This window comes from Lactuca virosa, chromosome 7 (genome assembly GCF_052849685.1).
Source record: "Lactuca virosa cultivar CGN04683 chromosome 7, Lactuca_virosa_CGN04683_v6, whole genome shotgun sequence".
In the NCBI taxonomy this organism is placed as follows: Eukaryota; Viridiplantae; Streptophyta; class Magnoliopsida; order Asterales; family Asteraceae; genus Lactuca; species Lactuca virosa.
Window position 1 is genome coordinate 60,886,932 of NC_136432.1, and position 12,806 is coordinate 60,899,737.

General features: G+C 33.6%; 2 protein-coding genes across 4 annotated transcripts; one reads left to right on the plus strand and one right to left on the minus strand.

The window, feature by feature from the left end:
* The first annotated feature begins 1,509 nt into the window (after positions 1 to 1,509).
* On the plus strand, positions 1,510 to 4,589 carry LOC145123465 (putative ADP-ribosylation factor GTPase-activating protein AGD11). 2 transcript variants are annotated; one of them, XM_079058675.1, is made up of 10 exons: positions 1,519 to 1,821; positions 1,886 to 1,994; positions 2,249 to 2,329; positions 2,407 to 2,500; positions 2,670 to 2,745; positions 2,818 to 2,981; positions 3,190 to 3,406; positions 3,565 to 3,681; positions 3,871 to 3,966; positions 4,089 to 4,589. In XM_079058675.1, the coding sequence occupies exons 2-10, from the start codon at positions 1,949 to 1,951 to the stop codon at positions 4,365 to 4,367; spliced, it is 1,170 nt and encodes a 389-aa protein (XP_078914801.1). In that variant the 5' UTR covers positions 1,519 to 1,821; positions 1,886 to 1,948; the 3' UTR covers positions 4,368 to 4,589. The 2 variants fall into 2 exon arrangements, with proteins under 2 accessions (XP_078914800.1, XP_078914801.1); XM_079058674.1 differs by having other exon boundaries at positions 1,510 to 1,994.
* Positions 4,533 to 7,825, minus strand: LOC145123464 (16S rRNA processing protein RimM family). 2 transcript variants are annotated; one of them, XM_079058672.1, is made up of 9 exons: positions 7,587 to 7,825; positions 7,127 to 7,263; positions 6,758 to 6,892; positions 6,541 to 6,651; positions 6,184 to 6,453; positions 5,678 to 6,106; positions 5,427 to 5,537; positions 5,128 to 5,319; positions 4,533 to 4,983 (listed from the first exon to the last, which is right to left on the minus strand). In XM_079058672.1, the coding sequence occupies exons 1-9, from the start codon at positions 7,753 to 7,755 to the stop codon at positions 4,639 to 4,641; spliced, it is 1,899 nt and encodes a 632-aa protein (XP_078914798.1). In that variant the 5' UTR covers positions 7,756 to 7,825; the 3' UTR covers positions 4,533 to 4,638. The 2 variants fall into 2 exon arrangements, with proteins under 2 accessions (XP_078914798.1, XP_078914799.1); XM_079058673.1 differs by lacking the exon at positions 7,587 to 7,825 and having other exon boundaries at positions 6,758 to 6,888; positions 7,127 to 7,264.
* Positions 7,826 to 12,806: the final 4,981 nt, after the last annotated feature.

Sequence of the window (12,806 nt, forward strand, 5' to 3'; positions counted from 1 at the left end):
TTACAAAAATATAAAAGAAGCTAACAACTTTATTCTAGAAAAAAACTAATTTTATAAAATATAAAAAAGAAAATAAAAAAAAATTAAGAAAGTATTGCAAACGATGTCTACAAAGTTCGTAAAAAATTACACACGTTAAAAAAGATAAAACTGAAACTGAAAATATTATTAACGGAAATGGTAAAAAAAATTAAAAAAATCAAAGCTTTTTTTTAAAAAAAATCAAGTTGAAAAAATTTGTGGAAACTATAATAAGAAATTGTATAAAATCCGTATATAAAAGTTTAAAAAAAAATAAGTTATACCAAAATTCTAAAAAAACACTTCAAAAATTGAAAGCTGAAGAGGTTTGAAGAGACAAGTCAAGTGCTGCGCCACGCAGCACACGCGCAGAAGTTTTGCAGTCTGAAGTCTTCCAAAAAACAAACTGCTGCGAGAGGGAAAGTGTTGCGCGTGTGCTGCGCCGCGCAGCAGAAAGTGGTTTGAAGAGGTTTTTCTAAAAAAAACAAACAACACCTAAGAGGAAGTCTCCACTAAAGGAGCATTATATCTTCTACAAATTGTAAATATGTATAAGACAAGCGATTGGTATCTCCACTAAAGGAGCATTATACCTTCTACAAATTATAAATATATAAGACAAGCGATTCACCAAGTTGCCTTTATTTAAAGCTAAAGTAAAGATAATACTCATTACCTCCATAACTATTATCAACAAGACATCGTGATCGATGCTAAGTGGTCTCATATATTAAACTCAAAATGGTGTGGATTGAATCGGGCAACTGACCCGCAACTCCATAATGAGTGGAAGCATGAGAAACATAGGGGCAACAATCCAACTTTAAATTATATAACTTTCAATCTATTAAGCATGATACCAAAATGGTCTCTATAAGTATATGCTCTTTAAGCTACTCATATAATTTTTGGGTTCTTCTTTAGGGTGGATTTTAACCCATTAAATTGCCATTGAATCATACATTGTGTCTACTTTAACATCCAATATGACAAAAGTTGTTAATTTATGTATATTGGACGTTGAGATGACTTCGATTGTGGCATTTAATATGACAAAATTATATGGATTGAAATACACTTCAATGGTGTAATGAGAATACAAAAACAGTTCATTGACATATTGAATACAATTAAAAGATAAATGACCCACAAAACAAACTTGTTTTTTTTACTTTTTTTTTTTAAACGTTCAATCTACTTTACTCCTAACGTACTCCTTAATTTCACTTATGCCCACTGCGAGACTTGAACCCTCAACCTCAGAGAAGGAAGGCAACATCTACTGGTCGTCATTTTATGATATTAATAGTGTATATGTATGTGTGTATTCACAATGTTAAAGAAATATTTGAAAAATGTAAACAAGAAAGTCAGGTAAATTTGTAATTATCTAAAAAGTAAGGGATGTATTTGCCATATAGACAATCTTGAAGGTAATACATGTAATTTCTAGATGATAAAGACAAGCCAACAGCGGAGACACCACGAAATCTTCCACCAACATGCAATCCATCAACTACCGAAATAACTTCTTCTTTCAAAACCCAACAACAATTAGGTTTTGTTCGTCCAAATTTTGACCTTTTTCCCAATAATTTCCGACGCTTATTTCACAAGTAGCAAAAGTTCTTCAAAAATCTATGTATAATCACCAAAAGTCCAAATTTCTTGCGAATTTCTAATATTTTGACCCGAGGATCATCATCATCATCTCCCTCCAAATTCAATCTCCGTTTCTTCCCATGAACAAAACGTATCACATTGTTGTTATATGTTGCTGATATGTGGTCATCGAGAACGGTAAATGAACCTCTGCAGAAGGGGATTCGGTGAATTGTGTAATTAATATCTACGTATAATGCAGATAAAAATGCAGAGAGATCGAATGTTTACACATTTGTTTCTATCTTTAAATTGCTGAGAAAGAATGTCTGCCAAGAATCAGGAGAAGAAGGACGTCGACCAAGTATCAGGTAATAACCGAGTCGTCTTCTTTCCTTGAGCTTTGCAACTTATTCTGTGTATGAATTTAGGGTTATGCCAACACAATAAGAACAATTGTTGTTTTAATATGTTCATAATCAATTCATTTCCAAGATGACCAACAATTTGATGATGAAAAACGAACAATTATGTTTATGCTTTGTTTGACTTGGTGCTATTTTGACTTTTTAGTAGGCTGTTAAAGCTTTACCTCTGAATCTGATTTGTTCACTTATTATTGCAGCAACTTGCCTCTATGACCTCTTACATATAGATACAAAAGAAAACTGGAACGATGAATCAGATGAACAGACATCATCCTCCAGTAAGTTTAACTTTTTATTATAAATCATTAATGATTCATTTACATATCATATTCATACTTTTTTTTTGAAATATCAGATTCATCAGCTGCAAAAAAGAGGCTAGCAAGTTTTTCATCTGAATCTGGTAATGAGTTATGTGCAGATTGTGGATCTCCAAGTCCAAAATGGGTGTAAGTCCTAAGCTTACAAAAATTTTCATCCAACATATAAAATGATGAGGTTTTGAATTTGATAGATCATACAGAAAATTGAGCTATCATTTCTTAAACACTCTATGATCTTAACTTTGTATATTTGTTTTTGCTCCAACTAAAAATTCCACCTTGTGGGTGTGACTAGATCTGCAAATCTTGGAGCATTTGTGTGCATTAAGTGTTCAGGAGTACATAGAAGCCTCGGAGTGCATATATCAAAGGTGTAGTAATTAATCATTTCTTATCTTCTATTTTTCAAACTATATAAACTAATTATGAAGTTTTTGGCACAGATATTATCAGTGAATCTAGACGAGTGGACAGAGGAAGATGTTGATAATGTGATAAAACTGGGTGGAAATGAAGCAGTAAATTCAAAATATGAAGACAGCATTCCAGAAAACCGTAGAAAACCACAACCAGACTCTTCTATAGAAGACCGTTCTGATTTTATCAGGTAAACTAAAGGGAAACCAAATATTTTCTATTAGGACATTGTACTTTGAAATTTATTATAAGAACAGGTGAAGTTTTTCAAAGTACAATGCCCTAATAAGAAATAATATATTGCTATCTATTTAGCCCTAATAAAACCGGTTGTTGTACTATTGAAAACTTTATCTACATATATATATATATACATATATATATATATATATATACAGGAGAAAGTATGTAATGCAACAGTTTTTGAACATGGAGGAACAGTTGTCTTGCCCATTCAATCCAGCAGCCTTGAACTGCAGTTCTGCAGGCTTAAATTCTGTAGTGGAGAAGAAGTATTTAAACAGTATGCGTATGCATAACATTAGCCAAGCTTTTCTTAACACCAGGAAAAGAAAAGATGCTGAAGTAAAGCCCGCCAGAAAAAGTAATTCAACGGTAATCACACTCACCCTGATACTGATACTGATACTGATACTGATACTGACTAGCAATTTTTTGTCACACTCAAAAAGGTGTAAAAGACATGAATGCCCTTCTGCATTAGAAAAGTGTTGATGAAGTTATTTGTCTGATGTGTGATATGTTGTTTATAGGCAGGTATGGTGGAATTTGTTGGTTTGATAAAGGTCAATGTGGTCAGAGGCATTGATCTTGTTATCAGAGATGTCAGGAGTAGTGATCCTTATGTTATGCTCTGTTTGGGAAACCAAGTAAGCCTAAAACCTTATCAAAGTTTTTTTTATTACAAAATCCTACTTCATTTCTTCCTATCACAAGATTATAATTTCAAATACATTGTCCTAATAAGATTTTTTTTTTTATAAGTACAATGCTATTATTGGGTGTATATTTCAAAGTGCAATGCCTAAATAAGAAAAGAAATTATGTTTTGGGTGCAGTCAGTGAAGACACGGGTTATAAAGAACAACCTCAATCCTGTTTGGAATGAAAAGTTGATGTTGTCAATTCCTGATGACATTCCGCCTTTGAAAGTGGTAAAGTCAAATATAGCAAGTATTTTCATTGTTTTGTTAATTACAGCAACTTACTTTCATTTCTTATTACAACAAACTAAAATCAATTTTTGTGTTTACCAAAATTTCCAATTTTTTTGCAGGTTGTTTTTGATAAGGATAAGTTTACAACGGACGATTATATGGGTGAGGCTGAGGTTGATATTGAAGCATTAGTTTCTGCTGCAAAAGCTTTGGAGAATGGTAATGCAAATGAAGCTGAAAAGAAGTTGGCAGAAGACAAAGACAAGCCGAATGTCAACAAGAATGGTGTGGTCAAACTTGCAGAAAGAAAGGCAAAACAAGAGGTTTCTCTAAAATTGCAAAATGTTGAGAGTGGTGAGATAGTCATAGAGATTGAATGTGTGCCATTGACCCAATAACAAGGTCAACAAAGAAGACCAAAAAATTTGAATGAAATCCATGGGTCATCATCATCATCATCTTCATGATATGATAATATTGAGCGATTAGGATGATGTCATGATGAATGAATGTTCTTGTGTGTATGTAGTAGGAGATTTGGTTTTTATATGTGAACTGTGAAGTAGATACAATTGCCATTTTCAATTAATATATGGGTTGTAGAAATATATTTAGTGTAACTATTGACTGAATACAACAAAAGGGTTTTAGATATTATCGTGTCTAAATCTAATCCACAACCTCCATTACACAAACCTTATCGAAAGAACAACCTTTTAAACAAGTATAAACTGAAGAACGAAACTCATACGAGTTATGTGTTGAAGGTGTTATATCCACCCATTCTTTGTCAACCATCTCCACGTGTTGGTTTGACCTCAAAACAGCATCAAATAGCAACTCGTTGACACGTTTTGTCAATTGTGCCAAAAATTTCATAGAAAATACCATGTAGAAATCATCATCAACACCATTGACACCACCAAAGGTTTTTATCCCAACATTAGCTTCACTTGAATCCACCAAACCAACAAGATCCTCCCCACCAATATATCTTTGATCTACACTAGAAATCTGCAAAAGGATAAAAAAAAAAAAAAAAAAAAAAAATCAAAAAGAAAAAAACATCCCACAAGATAGGTGTTGTTTCTTTTTTACTTAATGGGATACAAGTGTTTCTTAAACTTAAGACTATTAAAAGATGTGTTTTACTGTTACCTCGATATACTCAACACCCATTGCAGCAAGAGACTCTAAGCTATTGTGTGATGAAAGTAAGCTAATGACACCACCAGATCCAACTGGCGTTTGGAGTATTTCCCATGGGGATTTCATCAAGATCTTGTGTTTACCATGTTCTCCATGTGAAGAGCTTACAACTGGTAACTTTTCTTCTTCCAAAATCCAAACCTGAATGTAAAATGTTGGTTATCAGTTTTCAACCATAATTAAAAACATAACAAAATTTTCAAGGTAAATAGAAAATTTTAGTAATAAATAGAGAAGAATTCTATAACCTTTTCAGGATCAAAGCCGAAGTAATCATTATCTGTCATCAAGTTTTGAAAAGTTTCCATTTTGTTTATAGGACAAACCAGAATCAAAGGTGTGGTTCCATGGCTTTCCATCTGCAAACACAAAATTTTAAATTTTTAATCATTAGGATCATATGTATATGACTATATGAGTGTTTTTTTTAGTTTAATGCGAAAATAACAATTTCATAGTGTGTTTGACCTCAAAAGTCAACGAATCCTAGTAGTATTACCTCGACTAATCTTTGGATAAGTCTATCAGTCCCTTCAGATTCAAAACTTTTACCCTCAACAACCAAAATATTTGCAACTTTGCCATTGGATATCAGAGCCTTACGCCTCTCTGTTATCTTGGAACTTGTATACTTCTTATCTTCACTAACAAGACACCCTTTTGAAACCTTAAAAACATGTCTTGTTGTTTCTTTATTATATGCTGCCAAGAACTCGGATAAATGCCACCTGTCAGAAGGTGTCTCAATAGTCTTTAATGCTACTTGAAGCAATTGGGAGTTAACACCAACAATCTGTTCAGCTAATAAACTCCCTTGAGATTTCTCTCCATATCTAAACCCCTCAAAAACATGCTTCTGTTCCATTTCACACAGTTTCTTTTTTGCTGCTATAACCCTTTTCTGAAACTTTTTCCTATCTTTCCATTCCTGAAAAAACAATTAATATGAGAAATCCCAAATAAAGAATCTGAAAAACAATAGAAAGATAGAAAAGTTTGACTCACAAGTTGTCGGCGTTCTTTCTTTGACCTTTCATCGGATCTTACATTTAATTCAAGGAGTCCCTTAGGGGGCGTAATCGTCATTTCTCGTTTTATCATATCAACATGAGGAACAATTGCTTCGACAAATGGGACCCACACAAGGGGTGCTTCTGATTTCATCTTTCCATTTTTGTCTATTATCTCTAAAGATGAATTAAGCTTAACTTGTAAGAGATCACTTCCTCCATTGTCGAAAACATTCACAACAGTTCCCACTGGTTCACCAGTTTCCTAAAATGGAAAGAAAGGAATATATTTAAAAAAATCATTCCATTTCCCACTATTAAAAATTGACATGAGATAATTATAAACAAATACCTGAAGATTAACTCTCATGCCAACAAGATCACGGGCATAAAAGTCGCCTTCTTCTAAATCTGGTCTATCTTCATCTAATACAAGTATTGTTGACCCCACGAGTTGTTGAGCCTAATAAAATTTAGAATTTAAAAAAGAAAATATAATGGTTTATCAAAATTTCATCAAGTTCTTGGATACGATTTAACAAAAAAAACTATCAATTTAGAAAGTATACCTGCTCCACTTTCTCAATGTTGTTGATTTTAATTATCCAACTCTTTTGTCCATGGTGTCCTCTTCCCTCCATCAACTCAACCTCTTCAATTATTTCTCTCCCTAAAATCTGTCTCTTCAACCATCTCCTTCCTGGCTAAATACAACACAAAGTCTACTAAGAAACATAAACAACAGATCAAAAACACAAATGCTATAATTGGGTGGATTTTTCAAAGTACAATGTTGTAATAGAAAGAAAATGAAAGTGGGATGCTATAATATACAAGTAAATGAAAGTAAGTAGCTATCTTTTGCATTACAACATTCTCAAAAACCAATGTGGATTCTGATTATCTAATAAGTGAAGTAAAAGTATTTGGACTTGTACCTCTGCAAATCTCAGTTCTGGAAAATCTGTGTTAGGCTTGACCCGAACCTCTCCTTGTAGTCCATGGACGCTAGATATGTACCCAATTTCAACAAATTGTGACTCAGTCTCACCAACTTCTACAGTCTCTTGAGTAGCTGAAAGAAAAAGAAGGAATATCATTATCATTATCATTTGATTTTGACTCGTTCGATTACCATTGACCAAATGGAGTTATAGAACACTGGAAACCCACTTAAAATTTTCACAAAACAATCCAAAATCAACCAGTTCAATTTCGTTCACTTATCCTAGTATCATTATTACTACAATACCTATTACTTACCGAGCAGAAAATCATTACCATCTGAACCTAATCCACAAAATGTCAAAATCTAATCAAAATTTTGTATAAAAACAAAAACATACATTCAATCTGCACCTCGTAACATCAAATTAAAGACAGGAAGATAGAATTTACCAGTAGCGTGCAGAGAAGAGATGCGAATTGGGTGAAGCTTCAAAGAACTTAGGATTAGGTGACTGAAACATATGGGATTTCTGAAGGGGGCTACGAATTTGAGAGGAGAATATAGTGGAAGTGAAGTCGAGAGAGAGGTTGGAGCACGTAGAAGATTAGAGCCCTTCATTGGTTCCCCTGCCCGCTTCGCACACAATTGATAACAATTCTGGTGTGGTGTGTGGTAATCAAGGCATAAATTAGATTTTCTCCACGAAAGTATCTCAAGACTCTATTAACGAAAAAAGTTATTTACGATTTACCAGAAAATCGGTAAATGTTTGTAAAATGAGTATTTTGTATCCGGTTAAGGCTGATGTTATCGGTTTTTCAAATTTAATCGGAAATAAAAAATTATTACCTTTTCTTATTAATAAGGTCAAAGTGTAGGGTTTTTATGGAGATTTCTTTTTAATTATATATTAAATTCATTTTATAAAAAAAAATCATATTTATTTATTAAAAAAACTCAAAATAAAGATATCATTTATATCTTTTTTATTAAAAAACTCAAAAATAACAAATAACTATCATTTGCAGGCTTGGCACTGATATTTCGAAGGTTTTGTGCGAAATCAAAGTGAGGCTCCATAAAATTTTTTCTTGTAAAATATTATTAAGTAAATATACTACCACTTAATTCAAAACTCAAAGTTGTGAAGAAAAATCTCGTAAACTCACTACCAACAACATTATGACTCACCTCATTAGAAGTTCTAGTTTCTAGGATCAAGATGCTCACTAAAATATCTTCTTTGTCATCACCATTATCTTGTTATCATACAAGATGACTATGTCTTCATCTACACAAGGCGTATCTTGTGATACTTGCAGTTCAATTTAATATATATTTTTAATATTTATAAAAAAAAGTGATGTTTAAAGCAGTTAGAGCATCAAACAAAATTTTGGTTTTCTAATCTTTTTAAGTATTAGACTAGATTATATTAATATTAGAAGCCAAATAATAAGAAGCACATGCTCCCCTCCCCACCACCACCTTAAAATCCACCAATATCATATTTTGACCCCTCAATACCAAACATTGAAAAGTTAAAACAATAAGACAAAACTGCAAAAATGGTCCATATATGCATTTTTTCTGAGGTTTAGTTAAAACATCGATTTTTTTAGCTTCGTGGTCCTTTTGAGCTAGTTTAGTTGTGGATTTAGTCCTTCAGTAAATTGAAATGACTTTAATACCCTTTGGTATTTATTTTATATTTTTCTTTCATTTTTTTAAATCTAATACTTATTAATCTATTTAAACAATAAAAAAATAAGAGGACCCACCTCTCTCTCTTTCTCTCTCTCTCTCGTATTTGGTTCCAACCCCCATCCCTCATTGTCTCCATTCCTCTACACCTCCATTTTTTTACAACACCACAACCACCGCCGATTATCACCTCCCATCCATTTCCTCCCTCTCTAGCCTATCCCTTATTCTCAATATCATCGTCACACCAAACCCGCTCCCTCTACCATTTTCTTTTTTTTCGGTGACAACCAATCAGTAAACTGTTGTCGGAGAACATAACCCAACTCCTCAGCCTATGTGTCTTCCTCTCTACACATATTCTCATCTGATGAAGGTAAGACCACCAATGCGATTTCATATATTCCAATTTTAGGGCTTTCAAGTTCCGATCTCAGGGGTGTCAAGGTCTGATTTCATGGGTTTAAAGGTCCAATTTCAGATGATGAACATTTATATCTTTAAATGTGGATTTTTTGGGTTTTAAAAGTCGGATTTCAGGGTTTTCACGTCCGATTCTAGGGAAGAAAATGATGCTTGATGGTTGGAGGTTCGTGTTTTCTCCTTCTGATAGGACTTGTGATCGATAAAATACATTCGGGTAGTAATCTTATTTATGAGTGTGATGATTTAATTTTTAAACATAAGTGAAGATGGAATGACATATCTTTGTTGAATCCGGTTATTCTGGGATTCAATGATGGAACCAGATAAATTTCTGGGATTTGAGCTGATAAACCTATAAAGAACAGTATAATTTTTTGTGTGAAGAAAAACGATGGACATATGAAGATATGCAATGTTTAAACATGAAGATGGGTTGTAGATGAAGATATGTGGCTGACAATGAAAGACGAAGCTTGATCAAACGTTGATGAGGAGCCCATTATGTCAAACTATTATTTCATTGCAATCTGGGTTTTTTTCATCTTATTATTTCCAGGTTAAAAGGTGAGGATGGAGAAAATGAGAGAGAGATAGAGAGGGAGAGAGAGAGAGAGAGAGAGAGAGAGAGAGAGGTATTAGAAAGAGAGATGGAGGATGTGACATCCCCATTTTCACGGCCAGAAAAGACCGATTTTGTTTATGCTTTATAAAAATCAGAGTACCTTTTTAATAAAAATGCTGCGGAATTTGTTCCCAGTAAAACATGATAAATATGTTATCAAAGCATTTTCGAAGAAAAGTATTTTTATTCATTTTAAAAAAATTTGGGATGTCATCGTCAATACAAAAACATAAGCATAAACGGAACTTACATTCATTATCACTAGTGATTTATATCTCCTTAATCTCTCAGTGTAATGTGACTTCATATCAACACCTGTGATATAAATAAACTGAGTGGGTCAGGTTGGGAAACCTTGTGAGTACATAGGGTTTTCAACCCACAATAATATAATTATTATGTTTAATCGTAAAACAATTAACCAAATTACCCATCCCCATTATCTTCGTTATTCTTAAGGGTCTACCCTAAGAATCATCTATCCTAAATTCGTTCATTCTGAAGTCCATCGCTTCCAGGGTTCATATGACAGGCACAAAGTCCATAGCTGCCAATGCTCGTCCGTAAAGCACTAATTCCATAGCTGCTAAATTTCATTCATCGGGTACTAAATCCATAGCTACCAGTGTTTATCTAATAAGTACTAAATTCATAGCTACCAACGTTTATCTAACAGGTACTAAGTCCATAGCTACCGGCGTTTATCCAATAGGCACTAAGTCCATAGTTGCCGATGTTATTTATTAGGCACTAAGTCTATAGCTGCCAATGTTCACTCATATCATCTTTCATATCTCATCATTCATCTACCCATGTTTTACCCAACATATTCGTAGATATAAAATACATATACAGTTTAAATTATTTAAAACATGTATAAAATCGTTCATCCATCATAGATAGCAAGTATACAGGTTATATGCACACATAGCACGTAATTTATATAAAATACTTCATATCTATGTGTAAGATGAAAGTAACTATGCACTCACTTGAAAAGGTGGTGAATCCGAACTCAGACAGCGCTTCGCTTCTTAAAAATAATTTCTTTCGACGAAACCTAGTATTATTACCACTAGAGTTTAGTCTATTATTCGCCGAGACTAATTAATAGTCTAGCTATTATTACTATTATATAAGCGTTAAACAATACTTATATAACCCATAATAATAGCCCAAGTACTTGTTATAAGTTCCTAATAACGTTACTATAATTAAATAAACGATATATTAAAAATAGCGTAGGCGTAGCTCACTTACAGCGGGTTTTATAGAAAATCGGGCTTTGCTTGGAGCAGCGTTCCCGAGCCGAAAAACTCTTCTTCTCGGAGCCGTCGAGCACTCCGGGGCTTCCGCCTCGTGCTAGGGAGGTTCCCTAGGCTTTTCGGGGGGTTTCGGGGCTAGAGAGAGGTTCTAGAGAGAGAGTAAAGAGAATAAAGAATGAGAAAGGTGTGAAGAAAATGAGGGTGGGAGAGGTTCTATTTATAGGGTGAAAAATGGTTGAACTTGGTGTCACATGTCACCATCTAGTGGCAAGACTTGGGGAGAAAGCAATGGCCAAGATTGTGCCACATCACCCATTTTCGCACAGCACACTTCCGACTTCTAAAATCCGTAACTTTCACATATGACCTCCGTTTTTTACGTTCTTTATATCCATGCGTAGGTAAAAATAAGATCTACAACTTTCATTTTGACTTCGTCGGCTAATTCTCGACCGATCTTAAATTTAACAGTACGAGGAGATTATATTGTTAAATATCCGCGTAAAATTCATAACTTCTACATACGGACTCTGTTTTCGTCTGTCTTTTTACCGTTGAGTTCCTATTAATGAGATCTTCAATTCTCAATTAGGTCGTGTAGGCCAAAAACCGCTCGATCTAAAATTCGAGTTTCGGGCTGTGCACTGCTAAACCAAATCTTAGAAAATTCATAACTTCCTCATACGAAGTCAGATTTGGGTGTTCTTTTTTTGTATGTTCTCGGTTTAACGTATACTACAACTTTTGTTTAGATTTCTAAGGCTAAAAAGTCCTCCATCGTAAATTCACTATTTACGTCTCCCGGTGTCGTGCCGAATTTCAACGTTCTTTATATGTACGGAACCCTTGAGACGTATTCTACAACTTAGTTAAGATTATTTATTCTAAATAATATTTTGTCAAAAAGTCGTTTTCGACCCCTATTATCTCTAAATTGACTAGCCCGGATCTACGGGCGTTACAGAGGATGGCCCCTCTTATTTTTTAATTGTTTAAATAAATAAATAAGTATTAGATTTAAAAATTGAAAGAAAAGTAGAAAATAAATACCCCAGGGGGATTACAATCATTTCAATTTACTGAGAGACCAAATCCGCAACAAAATTAACTCAAAAGGACCACAAAGCCAAAAAATTCGAAGTTTGGACTAAACCTCGGAAAAAATGCATACTACATGGACCATTTTTGCAATTTTGTCAAAAAATAAAGCATAGTGATAGAGTGATAAACACAATTTAGAAGTTATACTATACAAAATTAACATTGTTTTTTACTTCCTCTACTTTATTATTGATTAATGTCATTATGAATTTATAAATAAATCATTCAAATAGAAATGAGCATTTAGGCTGAGAGAGAAAACAGTCAAGCACAGTTGAGACTTGAGAACTTTAAAGAGATAAGAGATATTAACATGTACTTAGGGACTCAATTAGAGGACTTGGAGGAGGACAAGGCGACTACCAGCGACATCGAGATATCAAGATTCAAGTCAACAAAACGACAATTGTTGCTGAGAGAGACGAGCAACACGTGTGATCTACTTGAACCGTTATTAGTTTTGTTAGAGTTTGATATTTTTGATGAGTTTTATAAAAATCTATAATGTTTGCTTGAACTGATATTAGAGACATATATGTATTTTTTTGGTA